Source organism: Saccopteryx leptura, chromosome 3, assembly GCF_036850995.1.
Source record: "Saccopteryx leptura isolate mSacLep1 chromosome 3, mSacLep1_pri_phased_curated, whole genome shotgun sequence".
Taxonomy (NCBI): domain Eukaryota; kingdom Metazoa; phylum Chordata; class Mammalia; order Chiroptera; family Emballonuridae; genus Saccopteryx; species Saccopteryx leptura.
The window spans coordinates 141818648-141845940 of NC_089505.1; the positions used below are offsets into that span (position 1 = coordinate 141818648).

Sequence of the window (27293 nt, forward strand, 5' to 3'; positions counted from 1 at the left end):
CCCTCTTACCAATGAGAAGCTGGTTGCTCCTCATAGCCAGGAGAATTGAAAGGCAGATCATATGCTCCCACCATTACCTGCTGGTTTGAGTTCCTTGTTCATAACATTAAGTGTAACATTTCATCTGCCATGATTACTTACATACCCTCCCTCCCCTCACGTTATTTTAAACTCAATGCTACCCAACCCACCATCCCGAATACAATTGTCTTCCATTGACAGCTGTTTATTTTTCATCACAAAAGTCTCTAAATTCTTCAGTACTTATTTTCCTAGAAAGAATTAAGAGACTATCATTTGCCCTTTGTAGTGTATGAGTACTGGTTCTCAGAAGCAGAGGCCACCTTTGTGGCGCCCCGTCTGTAACCAGGTGCTCAGTGGATGTTTTTCCCTTTTTGGATGAAGTTGTCTTTTCTTCATCTCTGTGGGAATCCCAGCCCTGGGGGAGGGGGTAGAGGAGGAAGCAGGGTATCTTCAGCAAATACTTGGTAAATATGAGTCATTGGGAGTCTAATGACCTTTCCATCTGTTACCTGTTTCCATGGTCACTGCTGGGTCTCAGGATGGGAAACAGACCTCCACACATTGGGAATCTTTATGTCACTCCTTAACAACCTCCACTGACTTCTTGTTTCTTGTGGGATAAACAATATCAGAGATGCTCTGGACACTAGCTTTGAGCGTGCTTTTCTCCTCCTCTTGTCATTTTCTCCTAAGACATCATTCCAGTGCTTAAAGGGCTTCTTTTCTGAAAACCCAGCTCAAACATCACCTCTTTGGGAAGCCTTCTCTCAGACACTGCCGTGGGGCCCTCTTTCCTCTGGGCTCTTACAGCTCTGCACACTCACCTGAATTATGGCACTTCTCACATGGTGCCACCATTAATGGTTTATATATCCATTATTCCTCCTCTTCTCACTCTAGACTGTAAGCATCTCATGAGCTGGTGTGTGTCTTACTCATTTGAGTGTCATCAGAGCCTGAGTTCAACACCTGGCTCTCAGCAAGTGCTCAGAAAATGTTAACTGAGTAAATGATGGAAAAAGGGAAGAGAACTGGCTTTCTTTTAATTTGTTGAGCCAAACACGGGTAGCATAACATAATGAAGCACTGACCCAGTAAAGAGAGCAATGGTGCTTTAATGAAATTTCTTTCAAATCTGTGAACATGTTAGCTGTGAAATAAATGCTTTTATTCTTTCCATAAGACAGATTTCCAAACAATGATCACAGTGTTTAGGTTAATAAGATGCTGGACAGATGAGTAGCCAAAGAATGTTACAAAATAACAAAATCCCGTCAACTATATATCAAGTTTACTGAGACATCAAGAGAATATATGTTTATAGTTACATGGCTAAAAACAAGACTTTATTACAGTAATCAAGTCCATAAAACTAGAAAAAAAAAGCTGTATGACAAAAAGGCCTTTCATAAGCTATTACACGAGCATACACCATAGACAAACTAATTTTATATTTAAAGCAGCTTATAGCACCAACACGTTGGCAGACACGTAGAGGGGAAGGGAAGGTCACTGGACCAAGACATCTGAGGGGAGGAAGGGATCTCAGCCACCATCTACTTCAAGCCCCTTGTTTTACAGATGGCACAATGCAGGGAGACAAAGAGCCTTGTCCAAAGTGACGCGGCAGAGGGACACACGACTGGCTAGAAAATGATTAATGCTCCCCAACTTCAGGTAAGCGCTCTATTTTAATACACATAAAATTCTACTTGATTCAATATACTTTTTCCTATTAACAAATATACCATAAAAGAAATCAATACAATTCATAACACACTCTGTATTATATTTATTTTATTGAGAAAGGATTGACATGTAGTATAATTCACTTCTTGGGCCTATTTAGATTTTACATCAAAATTTGGTGTAATCATTCAGACGATAGCACTTGAGCGGTACATTGGTTGAGAAGAAGGCATCTGCAGAGAAAGTCTGGCACGTCCTCCATTACCAAAACTAACCTATGCCTCACGATTACTAAATCATTGGTATAATATTTTCCTGATACTTTTAAAATTAGTAAAGTACAAAAATATCCCCCCCCCAAAAGATAAAGCAAATCAGGTCTTTCCTTTAATAGGTAAGTATGGCACTTTTTATTCTAATAAGGTAAGAAAATGTAAGAACCTGATTCCTTTTAGAAATAGTTACAACCTGTAACTTGGGAACCACCTGGTATATAAAGCATTTTCTCTCTAGAAAAAAAATGTGTTTCTGTAAAATTCTTTGGAGTCATGAAATTTTGTCTAGCATACCTTGCCATGATCCTGAGGCCTCAACTGGACAGAGTTATTTATGATGAACTAATAAAGATATAAGAATGAAAAATAAAAAAGACATCACTGTTAACAGAAGCAGCATCAAAGACTAAGTCTAGTGAAGATACTGAAATGGTTTCATAAATATGAAGCCAAGAAGTTGCATGTGTGTATGTGACGGTGTCACTATTGTGGTAGATGGAAAAAATGACACACCCTGGGCATCTGTTCATCACTATCGTAAACCAGCTGCTGCAGAACAGTGCACTGTGGCTTCATAAGTAGAACAAGGCCTGATAAATAAAAGTGACTTCTGCATATCATATATATGTTTATATATATTATATTTTCTCACATAGACATCTAGCTATCAATAAATCAACATTTAGCTACAAGTTCCCCCCTTCAGTCCAGCAGCAAAGGATTTGATTTCACTTTTCTTGGAACAGGCCCTATACTTGGTTAGGAAGTGACATGATGTTTATAATCATGGCCTTTATGATATCTGGCCAGCAAAAATAAAATGAAATCTCCTGGGACCTCAAGTCTATTACTTATCACTATAAACATAACAAATATATAGCAAAACGTATTTGTTTTCTGATAGGTAAAAGAACATGTTTTAGTACTGAGGAATAAACTATGCCTGCTACCAAAAATGTGCACATAACTGTATAAGAAACATAATTTCATGAAAATACTTCAAGATGTATTATAAATATTTAAAGAAACATTAAAAAATCAGAATGATAATAATAAGATTAGTGTTCTGAAACTATATACTTACTAAAAACAAGGATGTCCTCTTAAGCGAAGCATTAAATGTAAATTTTTTTAGTTTTTACATTCCAAATTTCACCTTTTGAAAGGTAAAACCTCTCTCCCTCCTAACCAGGTGCCTATACTTTACTTGAGAATTGGGCACATTGAGAACCAAGCAATAGATGACAAGAAGTTTAGGGCAGTGGCGTGATTCACAGGGTCTTGGCAAAGTGAGGGCAGTTCACAGTGCTGAATAGATAGGTGATGTGGAGAAATACTGAATATATTTGCACATTTTAAAAATCATCCTGTATTTGTTCATCCACAATTAACATAACACTCAAAGCCCAGACATTAGACTTTAAAAGGGGCTTGCACTATAGGACAGGATTGTCCAGAATTAGGGAAAACCCGTTGTAAATAATGCCTTCATGGGGTTAAATCCTTTTTGAGACTATGCTTTTAATCTTTCATTAGTTATTTTTAATGAACTGGAGGTGAGCTAAAATATCAAAGGCCAAGTGTATGGTTGGGGACCTTAAGTGAGTATTTCAACAACAAAAAAACACCTCTCTCCCCCTTTGATAAAGTTAACATGCTCTCTGGTCATAGGAGATTCCTTCTTTCGGGATCCCCACGGGAAATTCCAAGGATTTGAGGGCTACATTATTCTCAGAGGAAAACCAAGGAGCCCAATGCCTAGGTACTAGAACCCCTGGGCCCAAGCTGTGTGCTACTGAATCCACGCCTCTCTCGGATGGTTTGTGGACAAGGTAGGAATGACCCTGACACTGCAGATGTTTGAAAAGAGCTTGAGTCTTGATACTTTAATGTTTTTTGTACATTTTGTTCCCACCGTGTTCCACACACTTGGGCTGGGGAGGTAGATATCACCTCGACAAATAGATGTTCTAGTAGGAGAGGAAAGATGAAGGGAGGCAGAGAGAAAAAGAGGAGCTAGATTCTAAAGTCTGGTCATGAGCAGTAGTAGCTGCTTCCCCCGTCCCGCTCCTCTCCTGCCAGGCTCCTGCACGCTCTGCCTCACTCCCATTGTGGGGTGCAAGTTTCCGAGGTGTCTTCCCCTCGTCCAGAGGCCCAGAGAACGTGAGCCCTGCATACTCTGCCTCACTCCCATTGCGGGGTGCAAGTTTCCGAGGTGTCTCCCCCTCGTCCAGAGGCCCAGAGAACGTGAGCCCTGGGGGGTACAGCTGCCTGTGGTGCTCCCCAAGGGCCTCCTCCCCTTTTCTAGACTCAGGATCTCTGAAGTCTGAAAAGGCCTCTTTTGAATGAATACCTCACATTATATAAGGGTTTTTAGTTCAATTTTAAAATATTTAATTGGCACAGTTTATTGTAGCCGAAGAGGGTCAGCAAGAGATGACTTTATTACTCGATCACAATGAATACAACCTTTAGGATGTTCTTTACTTTTTGTACAATAACTACATGAAAATAATTTCTTATTCTACCTACACGTAGCTAAGATAAAGGTATAACTTCTGGAGCTGAGGAACTGATGGTGTGGAAAGACAAATTTTAATAAGCAAATAAGCTTCAATATGTGTATATACAAAGACATATATATATATATATATACACACACACAAAACACTCCTCACCCATGTACACTGTACAGGTTGGCACAACCCTATTAGGAACACATTATGATATAAAGATTTAAGGACTTAAGTTACTGTTGGCATTTTAATCTAGACAAGGGTTTAGGTAATTTAGGTCTTGGCATAACTGGATCATTCATAAGTTTGAAAGTATATAATTGTGTTTTTTAAAAGGTCCAGACTGACTTTCATTAACAGTAACCCAGTATTACACCATAGTTACCAAATGGAAAACAAGATTGTTATTTTGTATTAAATCAGAAAAGGGTATTTCAGAAAAATGACAACTTGGAAAATAAAGACTTCAGAGTCTATTATTCCATGTTAAGAGCATTTTAGTTATTAGCAGTGGTTACCAAATAAGCTGAAGGTAATAATTCTCTTCAAGGAGCTGCTCATTGTTTGATTTGTTGAGAAGAGGTGAGGAACTGTTTCACTCTTCTTTTATAAGATGATGCAAGTTTTTTTATCCTTGAAAGGGTTTTCCGAGGTTGGTATTCCTACCAGCAAAGGGTCACTCCTGGCATGCTCCTCACAGTAGGACATGAGATCTGCTGACGCCTTTGAAACCTGACATGTAAATAAACCAAAAGAGACAAATACAAAAGAGGATACTTCATTCACAAACATTACAACTTTTTTTTTGTTTGAATACTCACCTGTTGGGTGGAAGATTGCTGGGGAACAGGGTAACCAGGGTCTCACAGTATCAGTCCCAGATTACTCGTTAAAAAGGGAAAATTACATGGCGAACTTTGGCAAGTAAGTCCTCCCTTATTCAAGGGATTAAACTGCCAATCATATTTCCTACTGTGAACTCTGAGGACACACCACCAGCTGGCTAGTGTTCCCGCCAAAACATTTAACTGGAATCTAATCGTCAGCAAGTAATTCCACCTCAAGTGAGGGTCATTCTGCAAAGAGTGGCCTGGATTCTTCATGAATGAACTGTGTGTTAGATAATATTCTTAGCTGATCCTGAGTGGTATATTTGGACTGTGGTTATGTAGAGATAGATGGTGAAGTATTTAGGGGTTAAAAAGTCACGAGGTCTGCCAATATCTTTTAAGTGGTTCAAAGCAAACAATTATATGAATGTTGTGAGTATGTGTGTGCAGAGACAGAAAAAGAGAGAGATGGGGCAAAATGCTAACAATCCTTGGTGAATCTTGGTAAAGAGTTTATGTCTGCTTGCTGTTGTAACTTTATTTTGAGAAATTTCAAATCTCGAGATAAACTGGAGGGAGGTAAGGAAAAGAATATGTGAATCAAGGAACCGTTGTATCTTAGCTCTTATAAAAAAAAAACATCAATTAGGATGCAGTGCAGAGTTAAAGAACTGGATTATAGACTTGAAGCCAAAATTCTGAAAGACTAGTGACAAATTTTATTAGTTTCCAGATTTACTGATTTGGCTTGGGGAAATAAAGAGACAAAACTAGCAGATGCAGTGCCTTCCTCTGGCGTGAGTTAAAAATGGAAAATGCCATGCCCTGTGCAGAAGTCTGGGTGGGAGATCCCTTGGAGTGCTCGGGTCAGTGTCCTCAGCTGACCCCTGTCAAGTACAGCACAGCCTGCCTCATGTTTTGAAGACAGGTGACTATCTCCAGACTCAGAGGAATTTATCAGGTGATTGCTTCAGTTTCTAGGAAACAGCATTACTCATAACATTCCAGGGCACTCGCTGCTTAGTCCTTTCTTGGGATTTTGGGGGAAAAGACTCCAAAGTCAGGTAACTAACAAATACCTCCTGGTTTCTTCCAGATCTCAACTAAGGTATTATTCAGCCTGGGTACAGAATGTGGTCACTAAAGTCCAAACACATTCAGAAAGCTGCTGTCTCCTAACAAGGAGACCCCTGACTGTTGACTTGGTATGGCATGCAACCTCAGCTGCACTGATAAATCCAGAACACTTAATAAATTCCAGAGGGATGACAAGGAGTCCCTGTCCCAATGTAAAACACAGTGATCACGGGACTTGGCCGTGTTCATTCAGGGAAGCAGATTCTCAGAAAATCTTGTCACCAGTTTTAGGTGTCTGGTCCAAACAGAGAGGCTAACTCAGACACATTGGCTCCCTGTGCTTTTGAAATGAGGCCTGTGCTAGGTAGAAATGAGAATGAATATTTAAAGACTCCCAGTTTACGCTAGGATAATCCTGGCACCAAGCTGCATGAAATAGCTGTGGCTGTGTCTGAATTGTGGCCTTGCCTTTGGAGGGTGAGGGGAACTGATCAGCAAACACATCTAGTCCAGCGGTTCTCAACCTGTGGGTCGTGACCCCGGCGGGGGTCGAAGGACCAAAACACAGGGGTCGCCTAAAGCCATCGGTTGAGAACCGCTGATCTAGTCCGATGAGAGCATCTTACCTTTATTCTTTCAATGGAGGCTTCTAGTCTTAACTGCTGCACAGTCCTCCTTGCCTGGGTAATGTTATTGGTGCTTGCTGTTTTGCTTGACATCTTCAGTCAATTTTACCTGAAATCTGAAGAGAATTTTTTTCAAAAGGTTAACAACAGTCATCCTTATAATCATATTATAAACATTTATAATGCTTTGCGTTACTTTAGGGAGAAAGGATGCATTTTCCAGTTCAACAACTTCTGTGAGGTAGTTCTAAACTAGCCCTTGGCAATCAGTGGTGGCTGAAGCATCTAAGCTTGTAACCCATTTGAGCACTTTCAGAAATCCTTGGTCTGCAGAAACCCGGTACTAGTTAGTAGTTTAATCTGTGCACCTCACATACAGCATAAAGTAGCCTGTTCTAGGATCTTCTAAAGGGCAACAAGTATCAAAAGCGTTTGTAGTAGTTAGGGGGCCTCCAGCAAACAGGAGCATGAGAGGCCACGTTACGTGTGCAGTTTAATATTGACTACTGCGTATATTTCAACAGAAGGTGTAGTTTTATTTCATTTTGGCTCTCTGACTCAACTATGACACTGATGCAAGTTCTGGCAACAGAAAATGGCAAAAGACAGTGCCTCTAGAGAACTCTGCACAAAGGGTGCACTTTTAGGTGCTATCAGGATTTGCAATAGTTGGGAAAATGTTAGGCAGATAACGAAGTTATTATTCAAGAAAAAGTGAGAACCTATCAACTGGAAGATTGTCAATGACAGAGCCACAGCCAATGTCAAATGGGATATACTGAACAGCCTTGAAGCCTGCCATATTTAATGAAACTTAATCATTCTCTTCTTCAAACTCTCTGGCCTCATCTTGGTAGCCAGGGCACTTGCTAATTCTGTACCTACTACATGTTCCTGGGTTGCCTCTCCTCTCTGGTGGGAGCCCCTGAATTCTAGGCTGCCCTCTTCCTCTCCTTCCCCAGCCACCTAGTGAAAATCAAAGGAAACCTGGACCTTGAGCTTCGCCCCGTCTGGCTGTCCAACAGCACGTTCTAAGGGGAAGGCAGGCTGCGAAGGAGTGCCGTCTGCAGCCGCACTGCCATATATGGCTAAGATCTCTCTCAGCATCGTGGCCAGTGGAGGAAAATGCAGAGTTGCTGGGCCTGGCAGCAGTGTGGCAGTTTTATGACTCATAGGAGCAGGTAGACTGTAGGTGTACCTCCTTGGCACTATGCAAGGACTCAGCACAGTGTTAGGGCACTATGGCACCAAACCCAGGCTGTCTCAACTTTGTGGAGGGGCCGCAGCAGCACAAAGCATATCTGCCACAAAAGCTTAGACCAGACAAAGCTGCACAAACACAGGCAAAGCACAGGCTCCACAGTGTTCACCCAAGTTCCTACACTTAGAATGCTCCAAATGGCTGAATTCAAGGACTCGAGTAGGGCTTGTAGCCTCTGAGGCTAGAGGCAGCTTTGGGTCAAATGCACAAATAAAACTATGTTTTTAACTGTGTGCAGAACTTTGAAAATCCAGCCTAATCAGCAAGCTTCCCATTCCTGGGCTTGGACCCTGCCTCTGCCACATACTTAGCTGTACAAAACTAGTTACCGACACAGTCACTTAACCTCCAGGAGCCCAAGTTTTCTCGTTTGTAATATAAGGATACTGTTGTTTTTGAGGATTTAATTTGCTGATGCACACATAGTGTTTAGCACAGGACCAAGGAACTCTATAAATAGCAGCTGCTATTATATTTATCCTCGGGGATCACACCCAGCATAGCAAATCGAAATTCCCTGTGTACCTGTCTGACTTCCCTGGTCAAAGAGCCTCCAAGGTTTGGACCGAGGGGGGTCTGGGTGGGCTATGGGCATCAGCATGTTTTTGAGCAACCCTAGGCAATTCTGCTACACTCTAGAGTCAGAGTGGAATGGAATGGCTCATGACAATCAACAGAGGATTCCCCTAAAAAAAAGGAAGTGCTCGCAGTGTGGTAAACTGGGAGGAATCCTGGGGCAGGGCAGGGTGGCCCAGACCTAAGGTGACCTCGTTTCAATACACTCCCTGTCCAGCTGCCTTTTCCTCAGATTCCTGTCATCCTGCCCCGCCCGAGCAGAGGCCCAGGCTCTCCTCCCTGCTTCGCTCACGCCCAGTGGCCTGGCCCAGCCCGTTCCTATGCTCCCAGGCCAGAGCTTATTAACAGAGCCTTTGAAATGGGACGCAGGCAGTAGGCAACCTCACGGTGAACAGTATGAAGTGCCCTGATTCACAGCACGCTGGTTCCACATTTTGTTCCCTGTAGCACATTAGGCTGGGCTCCCCTGCCAGCTGGCCCTGGTTCTGAGGACTGGCCCCCCAGCCTCCAGAAAGCGAATATGACCCCCTTTCTCAGTGGCCTGTGGTTTCCAGGCTGCACCCTAAGGACTTTCTAAACACTCCCTTTACATGAGAATAATGCCACACGTTTTCCTCTTCTTAACCTCCAGAACATTAAGTTTCTGAGGCCTGGGCAAGTTTTCCTGTAACTGCAGAACAGTGCACACCTATCAGGACTGGATCAGTCACTGCTCCCACCTGCATGGCTATAAGCAAACAGTCTGTGGATCTCACTATAAAATGCTTGGGTAGGTCCTTCAAAAACTGACCAGAAATTTTGCATCTATTGCATGGAGGACTTCCTTACTTCCTGTCTGTATTATAGAGAGGAGAGAGAGAAGGAGAGGGCGGGGGGGAGGAACAGGAAGCATCAACTCCTATATGTGCCTTGACCAGGCAAGTCCAGGGTTTTGAACCGGCGACCTAAAAGTTCCAGGTCAACACTTTATCCACTGCACCACCCCAGGCCAGGCTCCTGTCTGTATTATAGTCATAAATGAAAACAGCTAGCGAGCCCCAGTGCATGCTCCCACTTCTTGCAGCTTTCCCCTCTTCCGATAGCTGCGTTCTGCCCCCTCACTGCCTTCCTGGCCACCAAAACCATTCTCCTTGGCCTCAGGTAGCATGCCATCCCCTCTGCCCTGCCCACCTCTCTTGGGCTCCCAATTCAAACATAATTTATCTTTTCAAAGACTATAACCTTATAACATCCTTCCTGTGGAGAAATCAGAGCAAAATTGTCTTGTTTCAAACTTAAGTTGAGTTGCCTCATGTCTATGCAAGGAGGGCCACTACTGTTTGGTTTCTGAGGAGTGGGAGATGTGCACAGGGGCCGGGGTCTAGCTGAGGATTACCTCCCCACTTGCAGCTGCTGCTTAGCATTCAACAGCTGGGCTGGGGCAGAATCAGAGTGCGAGGCTGGGCAACAGACATCTCTGAACATCTCTGCACCTTCAGAGGTTTTTCTTTGGTGTTAACCTTAATGGCAAGGCTGTCTGGCTGTAGGTGGATGAAAAGCGTGTTTAATCTTACTCCAAAAATAGCTTCCAAAGCAAACAATACCTGCTATTTGTATGGAACCTCAGACTGCACACGGTGCTTTCACACACATTAGTCCATGAAGCCTCGCTATGATTCCAAAAGGTATATTACTGTTTCATCCTTGCTTTACATAATGAGGCAACTGAGGTTAGAAAAACTTGCTCCAAGATAACCAAGCTTGTCAGCCTTTTCACCCTAGCGGACACATATCTCACTGTACCCAGGAAAGGATGCAATTCCAATTCATTCACAAACACTCAGGTCACCACTGAACAGTCCTTGATTCTTAATCAAAGGTGACCTGGACGCTCCATGACCTGGAGTCGAGCTTGCTGACCGCCTCGTGTTTGTGCAATACCTCTTCTGGTGCAGAAGGTATCTGTCTGTCTAATACCCTGAGGACAGGCCTCCCCTCTTCTATCTGCAAGCTAAGCAAGAATGCTCCTGCTGCTGCCACTAGACAAGGACTGAGGTCAGCATTTGGAGATCTTGAGCTACCAGGGCTCCATCCCACCCTGAAGGGTCAAGGTCTGTGCATGCCTGTGCACACCCGTAGTTTGATAAAACTCTGGCTATTGCATCTGTAGCCTTGTTTTCATTTTTACATGTGGCTAACAGATTTGAATAAACATATGTAGCACTGAGCTATTCAAATAATTTGCATTGGTTTTACTGCTGTTGTTCATCTGAATTTTCAAGGTCCTAGAAATTCCTAGGAACAAGGAATTTCTTGTTCCCGTTAGGGAAATATGGGTGTTTTCATCTTTGTCTAGAGAGACCTGATGCAGGGAGAGAAGGGTGGAGGTGGAAAGAGTGTCACAGAACACACTCTGGAAGGAAGACACCAGGAGGCCCTAGGGTCCTCAGCACAGTCATGTCCTGGCCAGCAAGTGAATCACTGGAATTAAACCCACGTTCATGAGCAAACACACCCCTGTGGGTGTGATAAAAGAGCGGGCCAAAAAAAAAAAAAAAAAAAAAAAAAAAAAAGGCAACAGTCTTCAACTTATCCTCTGATCTTGCCCTCAACTATCAGGACATTACTCCCGCTCCTTGTCTGTCCCCTCATTTGTTAAAGGGGGGCACAATCCCTATCTCCTAGGGGTGTTTGGAGGACAGACAGGAGTGCCTATCAGTAATGCACCCTGTACATACAAATGCTTAATAAAGGCTGGGCCCCTAGGCTTGTTAACAAGACAAAAACCATGTCTTTGTTGACACACAAGAAAAGAGAAAATTCAGACAGCTAAAAAGGAATTTCAGAGTCCCATTACCAGGTAGCAACATCTTTCTAATATGGCAAGAAGTGTGGAAAGTGCAGTCAGGCCCTTAAGAACAGTTTTTCTGTTTTCATGAACACATTATTTTCTGTCAGAGCCTACGTCTGAATCCACCCTGCAGTTGTGTTTGGTTGGGCCCCACAGAGGGTTAATGCAATAGTATCTATGTGTTTTAACTTTAAAGTGATTGTCAACATTTGAAAAAAAAATGGTGTTATTTTACTTTAAAAGAATAAAGGATTTCTGGAAAAATCAGAGAAATCTGACAAACTGGGATCTAAGCAGTGGCTGTCCCTTTAACATTTGCTGGCATACCTGCTGGGCCCTCAATTTGAACTTGTGACAGGGCCTTCCTCTCTGCTGTGCCTTGGATATTTAGTTCCAGGCACACTCAAGGATTAGGCGAGGGGACTTGAGTTCACCCCCACCCCTGCCACTTCCTAGTTTGGGGGCCCTGGGCAGAACTGGTCGCCTCTCTAAGCCTCAATTTTCTCATGGGAAAAATGGGGGATAATAATACTTTTGTATCTCAAAGGGCTGTTAAGAACATCAGATAAAACAAGCATGTGAGTGTAATAAATGTAAAGAGTACTTTGGCGGAGGTTAAGAATGTGCACCCCCTGATCACACCCCCTGCACCGTGCTCTTGCACTCTGCAGTCACTGACGGCTGGCGCAGTCAGCGGCCTGCCCTCCTGGGCACCTTGCTGGACTGCTGGGGTGGAGAGGAGAACACTCCATCTTCTGGTGGTCTCAGCTGAACTGTGCCACCTCCATTCATATGTCAAAGTTCTAACCCCCCAGTAGCTCAGGGTGGACTGCATTTTGAGATGGGGTCTTTAAGGAGGTTATTAAGCTAAAGTGAGACCATTAGAGTGGGCCCTAATCCAATATGACCAGTGTCCTCATAGGAAGAGGGAATGCAGACACAGATGGGCAGAGAGGAATGACCGTGTGAGGACAGAGGGATTACAAAGAAAGACATCTACAAGGCTTCAGAAGAAACCCACCTGCCCACACCTTGTTCACAGACTTCTACCCCCCAAAACACTGAGGAAATTAACTTCTATTGTTTAAGCCGCCCAGTCTGTGGTACTTTGTTATGGGAGCCTGAGCCAACTAAGGCACCCAGGTGTTATAGCAGCTGGGACTTAGGATGATGGAAGGGAGAAATCCAGTTTCTTGCTGTTGGCTCATTTCTGCTGGCAAGCCAGGGAGTGGGCCTGCCGCTCTTGGTGGAGGTGGTAGCATCCAGTGTCCCATCACTCGCAATATGGTGCTAAGAAGCTATGTGGCTGAGCAGCCTCCCCACTCTCACTTCCTGCCTGGGGGCCAGTTCTGCGGGCAGTCTGGCAGTTGGCCTGACAGCTCCATGAGGACCCTGCTTCCCCAGGCCTCGCTCCCCCAAGCCTTCCACTGATTATGCAAGCACCCCCATCATGTTTTAAAGCCCATTCTGATAATATTGCCAATATTGCATATATTCTGTTTGCTGTAGCTGAATCCTGACATACACAATTGTTAACATGACCTTTTGTAATCTGTAAATGATTTTCAAAGATCAGCTATGGTTTCTGTTAATACTATGACATGATTGTGGAACACACTAAACTTCTAACATGAAAAGAGGGAGCGATAAGACAAAACTCTTCTACTTCTTACCAGCCAAAGCCCACAGGCCCCGAGGCCAAGGGTGATTAACCTGTGACCAGCTGCCTGTCCTACCCTGCTCCCGTCCGGTTCTGACAGCAGAGAGCAAAAAGAACAGAACGCCAGTGGGGGAGGAAAATGAGAGAGATGAAGAAAGGGCGGCTGCAAGGAGCGGTGAAAAATGTGGTTTGGGATGGGAAAGAGATGGTGGCCAGAGCTCTTTGCAACTACCACCATTGATTGAATACTTAGTGTGTCAGCTAAGCAAATTCCATGACTCATTGCATTTAATCCTCTTACAGATGAATTCTTTTATCATGTCTATTTTGCAGATGAAGCACAGAGCAGTCAAAAAAAAAATATTGCCAAAGGTTACACTAATTTGTGTAGCAGAGCTGGGATTCCAGGGCCACCCGACTCTCAAGGTCATCCTTTTAATCAGCACTCTCTACGGCTTGCCCCCTGAATGTCAAGGGTACAAGGAAGGAACTGGGAGAAAGCAGGGGCAAGTGCGAGCCAGGAGCACTGGACAGAGAACACTGGTTCCGCTGGGGGCCCGCTGCTCACTCGGATAGGTGGTCTCCATTGCAATGACAATACAGTGTGCGCAGCTACGCGGCCTTGGGAGAAGACCGAAGCAAGAAGACCTGATTGCTCTTATTTGAAAGGAGACCTGACTCAGCTTCTGGGTAAGACTATTGCTAAAGAACAAGCCAAGCCCCTCCTCTTCCCATGCCTTAGCAAACCTGGCAGGGAACTAGGAGAAGGAGCCAATCCCGGGTAATAAATCCAGAGGAGAGAGCTGCAGAGCCTGAGCAGCGGGTTCCGAGCGGCACTGTGCATCTAGAACACTTGTTTAAAAATCCTGATTCAGAAGGTCTGTGGCAAGGCCCAGGAATCTGTATTTCAAAGCTTCCTGGGGGATTTTGATATAGATCCTCATGACACACACTAATACTGACTATCAGAGCCTCTGCCTCTTAGTTCTAACTTATTTACGCCTGGGTATTCGAACATACCAGTCTAAAAGAACGCCCCTTCCTATCTATGCTTATCCCTTCAAAGCTTTGAACAAGCCCCGGAAAATTCTAATTTTTTCTTTTTAATGATCTTAACCTACAGGAATTAAGATTCCTTCAGTCTGAAATGTCTCTTAACATTTAACATAATTCTTTGCTACAAAAGTCTAACTTTGTTTTCTTAACAGTGATGTGCTTTTTTTTGTAATTTATTCATTTTAGAAAGGAGGGAGGGAGGGAGGGAGGGGGAGAGAGAGAGAGAGAGAGAAAGAAGGCAGGGCGGGGGAGTAGCAGGAAGCATCAACTTCCATAGGTGCCTTGACTGGGAAAGCCCAGGGTTTCGAACTGGTGACCTCAGTATTCCAAGTCGACCCTTTATCCTCTGCACCACCACAGGTCAGGCAGAGAAGTCCTTCTGTAAAATGTCTCCCCCGTGGCTTCAGTAATGCTAGACTCTCCTATCCTTGCCTGTGCATGACAGTCCTTGCCACAGACACGATTTCTTCTTCTGACTTGGTTTTCTTAGGGGCTCAGTCGTGGAGGCCTGGTGTGGCAGAGTGAACAAGGGCTTTTACATTCAGATTAAATCCTGGCTCCTCATTTCCTACCTCAAGGTGCTTCGGTTCTCTGATTTTCAGTTCCCTCACATCTATAAAACAGAAAGAGATAATAATAGTGCCTGCCTCACAGGGTTGTTACCAGGAGGAAATGAGAGAACATATGTAAATTACTCAGCACCTGCCTGACCAGCACTGGTCCTCAGAGTGGATGATGTTCTACCCTTATGGGTTTAGCTATGACCAATGTGCTCTGCATATAGTGCTGACCCTTTACCTTAATCCCAATGTCAAAATGAAAGCCTGTTTCAACTTACATTCGAATGGTGCACAGTTGTTCAAACACAGCACGCATAAACCCAACCTTTCTGGTATCCCTTTCTCAGTGAGTGACACTATCACTGTCATGGTCATTGAGGCATCCTTTAGCCTCAGCCCCCTTCTAATTCCTTAGACCAAGTGTGTCCAATAGAAATGTGGAATTTTAAATTTTGTTGTGGCCACATTAAAAAAAAAGTAAAATGGATTTGGATTTGGATAAGCCACATTTCCAGTGCTAAATAGTCACTTCTAGTGACTGCCTAATTAGACAACGCAAAATTATACCCTGACACTTTTCAAATTCTCTTGATTCTTACTTTGACAACCCCCATTTTTATTTTTCCCGGTTCTCCTGGCTTCTGTTTTACCTCAGCACTGGCTCCCAGCATCTCAAGTTAAGCCAGTGTGTCAGCCTTGAAACAGAATTCACGCCCCTTATCTTTCTCCAATCCAATCTCTCCTGAACACTGCGCTTAGACATGGCACCAATTTTAGCTCATTTCCCTCTGTTTCAAAACAATGGATTCTCCCAGAACCCCCAGGAAAAGTCCAAAAAAACAAAAACAAAAAAACAGATTCCCCCAGCACCCCCAGCAAAAGTCCCAAGAGCTTGGCATTGCAGTCAAAATTCTAATATTTCTGCCACCTTAATAAAAATCCTACTCATAAAAGCAACGTAATACTACATAGAGCTTACTCTATGCCAGACAACAGATTATGTGCCAATCACTGTGAAGACATTATCCTACTGGATCCGCACACTGACCCTGTGAGGTGGATGCTATTTCCGTCTCCACTATAAATGAACAAACTGAGGCACAGAGATGTTGCACACGGGCCTCATATCAAACAGCAAGCTGCCTGTTTGAGGTTTGAGCTGAGGTAGTCTGATGACAGAGGCCCCGCCGCAAACCTCTACTGTTCTATATACTGCCATAGTGATATATATTGCTCTAGTGTTGGGAGCTGCCACCCCATGCCCTGGCTTTGTGGGCTGCATTTACAAATCCCACCTGAATGTCTCTGCCCAGATTCTGTGTCCGCTTCTCTTGACTACCATTTCAAATTCTCTCTTCTTTTAGGCCTTGGTTCACATTTTAACCTCTTCCAAGAAGGTCTCCCTAGCTATTGTACTTTTGCTTACAGTGATTAAGTCCCTTTGTGAATTTCTGCTATATGCTTAAAGCTCGGGGGTTTCAGGACCTCGATGGGGCTAGGCCATGTATGAGAAGGGCAGGCAGGGAGTGAGGGGGTGTTGTGTATGGATTTCCTAAAATTGTATGCAAAATTCAGTGCGGGTGCCTCTTTTATTCCTTCCAAAATGATAATTTATAGTTATCATCAAGCTCTCAAAAGGGTCCATAACACCATTTATTTGGGTGCTTAATTGTATGTTATTTAATCCTTACTGTTATGTAACTGACTGTGCGTGAGTACTGTCTTCACACTAAACTGTGGGAAGTTTAGATCAATAATACTAGTACACAGTAATTGCATTTTTTCATTACTTACTATGGGCCAGCTACTATAGTAAGTACTCTCTACAGACATTAGTTCCTTTTATATTATCTATAACCACAGAGGTTGGATTTTTCATATCCACTAAAACTCAGGAAGGTTAAATAATTGTCACAAGATCAGACAGCTAGTCAGGGGTAGAAACTGGATTTAAACCCAAACCTTTCCTGCTCATGCCCTTAACTAGGCCAGTGAGTTATTCTATGCCACCTTCTCTCCAGCATATTGACTAATACAGAGAATGGGGCCTCCATAAATACTCGAGTTAGATTAGGACACTCGATGTAGCAATCAACACATCAACCAGCTCAAATCTCTCACCCTGGGGTGTTTATGTACATAGTGTTTATTTTCTTAGAAACAGGATACACCCTGCTCACCTTCCTACAGGTATCCTGCAAATACTGAGTGTTCCAAGTCAAAGGTTATCCACCTGCTTGGTTCCCTATGCAGCTCTGAGAAGCTGGGTGGAGTCCCTGGGACTCCCATGCACTTGATTAAGGCCAGTTGCTGGTGCTACGACCTTTCACCTCCAGCACAGGCTGGCCACGTGTGTGACATCCAGATTGCAATACTGCTTTGCACCCCTATACTTGCCCCAAACAGCTTTTCTGCCAGGTGAAGGTGGGCCTGAGGAAGCAGCTCTGAGATGGTGACCTGCAGAGGTGTGGGAGCCAGCCCCTTTATGGCATTCTGAGCCAGGATTCAGACATGCAGAGGCATGTGTTCACAGTCAACACTGAGAATGACCTTTACAAACAAGTTTTCCTCTCCATCTGGAGTAGCAAGCCTGCAGAGAAGGGATCTGCTCATATCTGCACAGCTAACTTAGGATAGCCAGATGACTTATTGTTAATTCATGAGTATAAGTGAATTGATGAATGTAACAACTATTTACTATTGAAAACAAAAGCTAACACAGGGTGCTTTTTCTGTGTCAGGCCCTGTGTTAAGGGTTTATATACAGTGATTTTATTTACTTTTTATAACATCCCTGAAGAAAATTCACTATTATTTCATTAACTAGATTTAAAATTTTAAAAGAATATATGCATATAATAAAAAGGGTATAAACAAAAACTAATCGTCCTACTCTAGACTTCCCAATGGGAATCACTGTTATCAGTTTCCCATACTCCTTTCTCAAGACATTCCATTCATACACAAACATGATTATTCATATATCTGTCTTGACAAATACAAATGAAGGTATGTTACATGCATTGCTCTGTATCCTGGTTTTTGTTTTTAAATTTTAATTAACATTATATTCTGGAAATCACAGTGAAGGTGGTATTACTAACTCATTTTCCAAATAAGGCAACTGAAGCCTTATTATCTCACAGATACCCAGTGAGTCATGAGTGAGCGCCGGCTGACACCAGCCCCGGTGCTCCCGGCCATTGCTGCACTCTGCATCCACCTGGAGGTGCCATATTAGGAGCTTGCTGGGGCTGAAGGGAGGAAGTGAGAATGATCAGAGAAGACAACATTGTTGCGTTTGGAAGCCAATGATGCTCTATGAAGTGAGAGAATGATTTCAAAAGAACGTAAGATCACAGCCAAGACACAGTTTCCATGGCATCCCAAGGTGCTAAACATTTGTGAAGTGACAAAGCGCCTCTGCCACAAACGCTAGGGTGAGAGAGGGGGTTTGCGGAGGAAGGGCAAAACGCTATATAGATTGTTTAATTAAAAATATATTTTACCTTGAAAACATAGTACAAGAATATACCCCCAAAATGTAGCTATTGCTAAGCCAGTGAGAATTTGGGGGAATTTATAATGTTTTTATGCATTTGAACAATTTTTAAATTTTTATTTTTTCTTTGATCTTAACAGCTAATACTTATATAGTACTTACAATGGCTAAGGATTGTCCTAAGGGTTTACAGACGTATTACTTTATTTAATCCTCAAAATGATGCTACGAGGTTGTTACTGTTGTTTCCCCCAGTTTCGGACTAAAGGAAGTGAGGGCGGCAGACACTCAGGACACGGCCAAGGTCAGAGTGAGGGGAAACGGAGGAGCTAGCCCTCGATCCCGGCGCCTGGCTCCAGAGTCTGGGCTCTTAACCACAGGTGATACTTTTATGACTGGAAAAAAAAACCAAAAACCCAGTAATGGTTATTCATAAAACTAGGTGGAGGAACAGTTATCTGTTATTTTACAGGGGCAAAGGAAGGAGAGAGAGCAAGCACAGCTCCTGGAACTTGGTGATTCGGGTTCTTGGAGACCTCGGAGCGAGTGGTGTCCACTGTGTGAAGGTCATGGATGGCAGTAAGGGGATGAAGAGAAGAGAACTATTACTTCAGGGAATTAGGTGTTGAGTGTAGGGGAGGGAGTATTTAGAGAAACGGGGCAGTGTGGTGAAGGCAAGGAATTGAATGAAAATTTTTAGGAGGATTGTTCTGAGAGATGGTTGTCATCTGAGCATTTTCAAATGCAGAGGAGGCACGTTGAGCAACCCGGGAGAGAGTGAAGACGCTAGAGAGGGACAGGTTCGCCGAGACAGCCAGACAGCATGGGCACGACGCGCTGAGCACCCACACGAGGATCAGCAGGGGCGGAGAAAGGAGACCCGAAAGACCCAGAGGCGACAGAGCAGGGGAGCGGGCGCCAAGAGGCTCGGCCTGGACGTCCTCTAAAGGTGAGGAAGCAGGGAAACCAACTAGCAGCGCAGGCGACAGTTCTCTGACATCACACTGAGCAAAAGGAAGCCAGTCTCCAGAGCACACACTGTCTGGTTTCATTTATATAAAGTTCCAGACTAAACTAATCTATGGCGACAGAAACTGGGAGAGTGGAGAGAGTGGGTAAGGAGACAGATGAGGCAAGACTGGCTACGAGGTAGTTGCTAATTGTTGAAATCAGGTGACAAGGTACTTGAGATGCCTTCTACTTTTGTACGTTTGAAAATTTCAAGAATAAAAAGTTAAAAGGAAAATTCTATGATCCTAAACCCTTCAGAACCTATAACACAATAATTATTAACACTATAAGATGAACTCTGTCATTAAAGAATGGAAGGTACGTTAATTATTATCTAGCATTTCCGCCTCCGGATCATGATCTGGCAAGGATGTCCAATGTCCACAGTGCAGAGAAAATAATTGCTTTTTGAGGAGGCACAGATGGGATTAGAACAGCCAGGATCTGGGCCCTCTGCCCATTTTACATAGTGCTCAGGCCCGGGGTCACTGATGCCAAAGTTTAACTTTCCAGGAAGCATGGCTTCTTGCCTTCACCCACAAAATACAAACAAACAATCCAAAGGGCCAACACTGTGGTCCAGATACCCATACCTCGGGCATGTCAAAAAGTTACAAAATAGGATACTTGATTTTTCTTTCTTCTTTTATCTCACCTTCTCCCAAGAAACTATAGCAAGAAACTATAGCAAGAAACATGTCCCTCCTCCCCTCAAACACGTCTGGACTTGGTGACTGCTTGGAGTAAAAGCAGTCTGTCGAAGTCCTGGCCTGACCAGCAAGGGGAACATAATATGCGGGCCCTCCAGGTCCAAGTACCTGTTGCTTTGAGCCTCAAAGTACCTAAAAATATACATATTTTCAAAGGAAAAGTACAGAAGATACAAGGAATCCCCAAGTTAGCTTCTTGTAGTTGTAACTCCTTCTCTTTGTGAATTGATTAGAATTCTCTCTCTAAAAAGCAAACTTGCTGACAAACTCCTTTTCAAAATTAAAGTGACTTGAGGGAAAACATGGCCTAGGACGCCAAGTCACCTCAGGTCCAAACTTCATCAGCAGTGTCCATGCCATTTAAACAATTTGGCACCCAAAAGGCATACTTCCGCTTCAGCTCACTGAGTTTTGTAGAATTTCCCAATGTCTCCAGTTCATCTTAAGGAGTGATATAAAATTCCCCAGAAAGATGAATTAACTCAGATTCATTACTGTTTTTTTTCTTTACATGAGATGGAGAGCTTTTGAGAAAGTAACAGAACATCACTTAAAACGGGAAAGATGATGCCAGTTTCGATACGCAGCACGCTCATTACTACCACCGATTTGCTTGTTAAGTTTTGTTCCCTTACTGAAGAATTTCAAAAAAACAAGATCATCGAAGGGAATGCAGTGGGAAAGAGTTCTGCCTGTAAACCCTGAAAAGGAATTTCTATGGCTACTCTCAGCCCCATATTTTCTGGGTTAGTACTATTTTTTTTTTTTTTACTTCTCTTGATGTACTAGTCAATTACCAGACTATGAGTCCCAAGAGTTGGCTTTAAAACTATGGTCATCATAATTCTCTCACAAATACTGACATCTCCTTTACCCATCAGAGCCCTTCTTTAAGTCTCTGATGATGGGTCCCTTGAGGCCAAGCACCCCATTATCACATAGTTCTACCCCTTTTATATACAGTACACAAAGAATAAGGATATACTGATTTGAATTGTTGTGAGTCACATGGATAGCATTGGCAGGAAGCAACAGCTCTGCAATTTTTTCCCCTCCATAATTCAGGAAAGAGAGGGGACAATATATTTCTGGGGCTGGACACAGAGTAGGAGCTCAGTAAACATCCGATGAAATGATGGCAGAAGGATCAGTTGTAGTGTTTTAGGTAAGTAATGATAAGGTCCCGCACCCAATGTCTAAAGATCAGAATTTATGAGACAAATGGGGAGCAATCATGTCACATGACAAGGGGTTCCATCAGATAATACTTTCCTAATGCACTGTCTATTGAACAAAGAGGTTAAGTCAGAGAAATGCATTGTTTAGCTCTGATTCTGATTAAATACCAAGTTGGAACTACTATATAATAAAGATATCTAAACTATAACATTTGCACAACTCCTTCTTGTGTCTTCAGCACAGGTCTACTGACATTTATACCAGTACTTTTTTTTTTAAATTTTTTTTATTATTATTTATTCATTTTATTTTATTTATTTATTTATTTATTTATTTATTTATTTATTTATTTATTTATTTATTTTCTGAAGCTGGAAACAGGGAGAGACAGTCAGACTCCCGCATGTGCCCGACCGGGATCCACCCGGCACGCCCACCAGGGGCGACGCTCTGCCCACCAAGGGGAGATGCTCTGTCCCTCCGGGGAGTCGCTCTGCAGTGACAAGAGCCACTCTAGCGCCTGGGGCAGAGGCCAAGGAGCCATCCCCAGCGCCCGGGCCATCTTTGCTCCAATGGAGCCTTGGCTGCGGGAGGGGAAGAGAGAGACAGAGAGGAAGGGGGGGGGGATGGAGAAGCAAATGGGCGCTTCTCCTATGTGCCCTGGCCGGGAATCGAACCCTGGTCCCCCGGACGCCAGGCCGACGCTCTACCGCTGAGCCAACCGGCCAGGGCCAATTTATTCATTTTAGAGAGGAGAGGGAGAGACAGAGAGAGAGAAGGGGGGGAGGAGCTGGAAGCATCAACTCCCATATGTGCCTTGACCAGGCAAGCCCAGGGTTTTGAACCGGCGACCTCAGCATTTCCAGGTCGACGCTTTATCCACTGCGCCACCACAGGTCAGGCTTACTGACATTTATAAAGTACAATACCAGTGTGTGTATTTTCCTCATTCCTGTGCCGATGAAAGAAAGGGTAATATCAACTTTGGTTTTAGGCTACCTGCTATCCTTGGTTTCAAAAGCAGCTCTTTATCTGACCTCTAGCTTTGGTGTCACTTTTCTTCTTGTGTTAAGGATGCTCCAAGCTCAGCAATACGTACCTCCAGATGCCTCCATTGCTTAAGTCTGCCTGTGCAGGCCAGGCACTTAGAATGGAGGGGAAGGGATACTTCCCAGGGATAATCATCTTATGAATGGCACTGGGCATAATATATACTTCCCAGCAAATTCTAATAGCTCATACAACACTATTACTGCCTTTCCTTTATTCATGTATTTAAACTGTAAAGGTAATTAAACACTTCTAACATTTAATGAGACCAAAGATTCAACCCCTGAGAGAGATCACTAAAGATCAGCATTTAGCTGTCTGTGACCAAATATGAGTTTCAGAATGTTGAAGTCGACCCTACTAAAAGTTTGTCCTTGGGATATTTTGAGAAGTGCATGAGATTCTTTGGAACACTTGTATGCACAATATAAGTAAAGATAAATGACACATGCTTATATTACATGTCAAAATTATGAGACTGACTTCAGTAGACTGAGTAAATAAATGCACACATCTTATAAACAGCCATTATCCATCAGTGTCAACATGTATAAATGAGCAGTCCTGGTGACCACATATTGCTGGATGCTGGTGCTTTCATTTGTAAATGAAAACAATCTGCAGCTAAGTTCTGGAGACACATACCTCAGTGTCATATGTGTATTTGTACGTCACCTCTGCTTTTCCCCAATGTAGAAACCTGGCATTCTATTTCTAAAGTGCTAAGTCTGATGTGATAATAATGCCATCAAAACACTTTAATTTATAAAGTGCTTTCCCATACACCATCTATATTCGATAGGGTCATGAATTAATTTTAATTTCTACTTATGCGTGAATATCTTAAATTCAGCATGCAAATTAATATGATCAACAAGTAAGGTATTTTTGCAGAGAATTGGAAAAGCATCAGAATCCTTTTGCCTCATGAGACTTCTATTTCTTAGTAGCCTATGATGTTTCCCTTCTTCTTTTTCCTTTTTAAATTAAGCGAGAGGCAGGGAGACAGAGAGACAAACTCTGCATGCACCCTGACCAGGATCCACCCAGCAAGCCCCCTACCAGGCAATGCTCTAACCCCCTGGGGCCGCTGCTCCATTACTCAGCAGCCCAGTTATATCAGTGCCCGAGGAGAAGCCAGGGAGCCATCCTCAGCACCCAGGGCCAACTTGCTTGAACCAATTGAGCTATGGCTGTGGGAAAGGAAGAGAGGAGACAATGAGAGAGAGAAAAGGGGAGGAGGAGGGATGGAAAAGCAGATGGTCGCTTCGCCTGTGTGTCCTGACTGGGAATCGAACCTGGGACTTCTACATGCCAGCTGATGCTCTACCACTGAACCAACCGGCCAGGGCCGGTGGTTCTTTAATGGAGGAGAGTATTGGTTTCTCCTCTCAAATACAGACCACTTAATGACATTTTCTTAGAAGTAGATTAGTCCTTCACTTAAGAGATATGTGAAGTGAAAGGCAGAAACTGCAAAGGGACTAGAAGTTGGATTCCTAACAGGGCTGCCTTTCAGAATCACCTGGGCAGCTACTGTATGCACCCAGGTCCAAACCTCACCCTCAAACCTCCAGAATCAGAATATCAGGGGCCAGTCCTGGGAAAAGTGCATTGTGAAAGAGCTCCAGGTGACTTGAACATACACTCTGGAGAAAGAGCCACAAGACTTGAACATATCAGGACTGTTTAGAAACAGTACCTAGGTCTCCATGACAGCTCTGCCTGGAGCAGGCTGGTGATCTTGGGCAAGTCACTTCCACTTTTCTGAACTGCAGTTTACTCATCCTTAACAAAGGAAAATAAAATAGGTGCTCTGTGCCTCTTCTTTGCTTCTCTCTGAATGGTCCTCTCCTTCCTGCTCTTCAGAGCTATTCAGACCACTGGTTTAAGCTCTTAATATTTGTGTATTGTCATAATGATCAAGGCAGAAATTGTGTCACTAAAGCAAACTTGCAGGTGACACAAATATTTAGTGCCCTGAGAGAATATGAACTGCTTCTGAAGCCCCAGACTTTACAACTGGGGACCAGCTCAAACAGGGGCAGGGCAGCTGTCCTTAGCAAGTGGGTTCTAAAGCAATCAAGTATACAGGACAGAAAATAGTGTTTATGACCTGACCTGTGGTAGCACAGTGGATAAAGCATCGACCTGGAATGCTGAGGTTGCTGGTTCAAAACCTGAGCTTGCCCAGTCAAGGCATGTATGAGAAACAACTACTACAAGTTGATGCTTCCTGCTCCTTCCCCCGCCTCTCTCTCCTTTTCTCTTCTCTCTAAAATCAATAAATAAAATCTTACTTTTTTTAAAAAAAGAAAGAAAATAGTGTTTATAGTTGTTTAAAAATAATGACGTGCCCACAAATACAATAAGCTCTCTCTTAGCCAGAATGTTCTTGGAAAGGGTATTAGAGCAAACTGAAATTTCTAGTTGAGTTACCATGTACAAGGGCACACTGTTGCCAGTTTTCAAAGATAACAGCACAATACACCCATAACCCTGAATATAACTAACTGATGGCTGAAAAGGCACTTCTGGAAATTTCGTAATTCCAGATACAAGTCCATTTTTGTTTGGCATTGTACTGCTAGGCTACCCCACCCTTCCAGCTCTGTCCTTGCTCTCTGGGCCCTGACCTCCCCTGGGCGCATCTTATGTCTCTGACCATCTTGCTCTGTCTCCTGGGCTAACATCTTTCTCTCTCCAAGTTGTCTAGGCTCAGTTCTCCTTGAAGATTTTGCCCAACTACCTGTTTTACCTTTCTCTGTCTTCCCTTTCATTCACTCTCAAGGGCTTGCCAAGGACATTGACATTTATATCTGGCCCTGGATCTGTGTAGTGGGACCCTCCATCAGAGAGCTTGCCTGCCCTTCAAACTCGGTGACAGTTGGGATTCCTCTTCTTGACACAGGAGGCCCTTCTCTGGACTTGGCTTCTCAATATCTCTGGTAATAAAACAACTGTTATTATCGTTATCTAGACTTAAAACTTTAGTTCTGTTTCTGAGACCACCTCTTTGCTCCCTAACATCCAAACACAGTTTGTAACCAGTTCTATAGGTTCTATTGTTCTATCAGAACCTTCTTCCCGTCAATGTCGTCTTTGCCGTCAACATTCTGGTCAGGCCCTCCCTTGATCTGTACTGAGAGATGACGGCAACGCCTTCTGGGTGTCCCTGTGCTCTCCCCCAGCGGCTGTCAACCCGTCACACTGCTGGCCGGGGACCAGTAATCCTAGACAACGGCAGAAGCTCATTAAACAGATACGAGCATGCCTGCTCCGTTGGAGGTTGGTTGGGAAGGAGGAACGTGGTCTATCACTGCACAGCTTTCCCTCTCTCTCCCTGGTGGCAGCCCCTAAGAGGATGCTGCAGATTCCCAGGGCTGCTGGAAACAATCCGAAACCACTGCCTGAGCCATCATCGATGCCACAGCCAGATATATCTTCTAAAATTCATCTCTAATCATATGCTGCCCCTCAAAAAGCAATTAGTTGGTGGGAGTGTAAATGATGGCTGGGTTCGCTTAGACCGATTGCCATTCTACTACTAGGTGTGTACCCAACAGAAATGTGTACACATTTACCAAAACACATGTATTAGAATGTTCAGAGCAGCACAATTCATAAAAGCCCCAAATGACTCAAACAGGAGGATAATAACTCACTCAATGAAGTGCTCTATATGGCAGTGACAACGAACAAACTTCAAACAAATGCAATATTGTGGGTGAACCTCACAGATATAAAGTTGCGTGGAAGAAGCTGGTCAAAAAGGTTCAAAAAGGAGTATATGCTATAGGACTCTATTAAGCACTCAGAAAGGTGAATCTGATTTGTGCTGTGAGCCATCAGCTAGGGTTGCTGTGGAAGGGGGTGTAGCCAATGGGCACAAGGGGGCTTTTCCAGGGCTGGCTACATGTGTGCACGTGTGTTCAGCTTGTAAAAAGAAATCATTATACTTATGATTTGGGTGAGTTGCTGCATGATATTATACTTTAATAAAAAGTTATAAAAACAAAACAAAACTATCAATTGTTCCCAATTAAATGCAACTTTCACTGTGGCCCAGAGCCCTTCACAATGTGGCTGTAACTTACCTTTTTAGTCTTCTCTCAACTATTTTTTTGTTTGTTTTGGGGGTTTCTTTATCCCTAAAGGGTTCAAGTGCCTTCTGTGAGACACTGTGAAATGTAGTGAGTAAGCACATTTTCTGGGGAGAGGGCCCAGAGCATTAATCAAAGAGACCCTGTGATCCAAAAGGGGTCAAGAAAATCATCATCCTACGTGCAGTAACTCAAATGGCTCCTGGAGCTGCAATCTTGACATGCTCTTACTATCTTCCTCCAGAAAGCCCAGAACCCTCCCAACTCCCCCAGGTGAGTTTCCACCCTCATTTCCAGGTCAAGTTTGGTTGCTGATTCCACCAAGTCCCTGCTGATCCTCCAACCAAAAACTACTCCCTACCTTCTTCATAACGATCAGGGGTTGACTCTGATTCTTTGGTAGGCACTGTTCATGTACAGATAAACCTGAAAAGCACTTTCAGTCCAGTAGAGGGAAAATAGATGCATCCACAAATAATTCTAAGCAGAAAAGGAGCATCAGAGAGGGGTCAGTCCAAGCAGGAGTTCAGAGGACAGAGTAATTTGTCCTGACTGGGAGAAATCTGGGCAGGCTTCTTGGAGGAGGTGGCACGGCACCACAGGATTTGTAGCTAGGCGGGATGGGCATTCTAATAGGAGGGACAAATGCTGGTGCTGAGAAAACCCTGGTGCTGTGCAGGGAGAGGCAGGACATTAGGTTCACCCACCGCAGAGACCATGATGAGCTAGAAGGGTTGTGGGTTGGCATCAAAATGTTG

The 27293-nt window shown here is 43.6% G+C and overlaps 1 protein-coding gene across 3 annotated transcripts in view; it reads right to left on the bottom strand.

The window, feature by feature from the left end:
- Nucleotides 1-1119: 1119 nt before the first annotated feature.
- Nucleotides 1120-27293, bottom strand: part of GNG12 (G protein subunit gamma 12) — a 137307-nt gene continuing 111133 nt past the window's right edge. For all 3 annotated transcript variants that reach the window (XM_066376545.1, XM_066376544.1, XM_066376546.1), the window contains exons 3-4: nucleotides 7038-7153; nucleotides 1120-5236 (exon numbers count right to left, since the gene is read on the bottom strand). In XM_066376545.1, the coding sequence (XP_066232642.1) occupies nucleotides 5111-5236; nucleotides 7038-7130 (219 nt within the window). In that variant the 5' untranslated portion in view covers nucleotides 7131-7153 and the 3' untranslated portion in view covers nucleotides 1120-5110. The remainder of the gene's footprint in view (nucleotides 5237-7037; nucleotides 7154-27293) is intronic.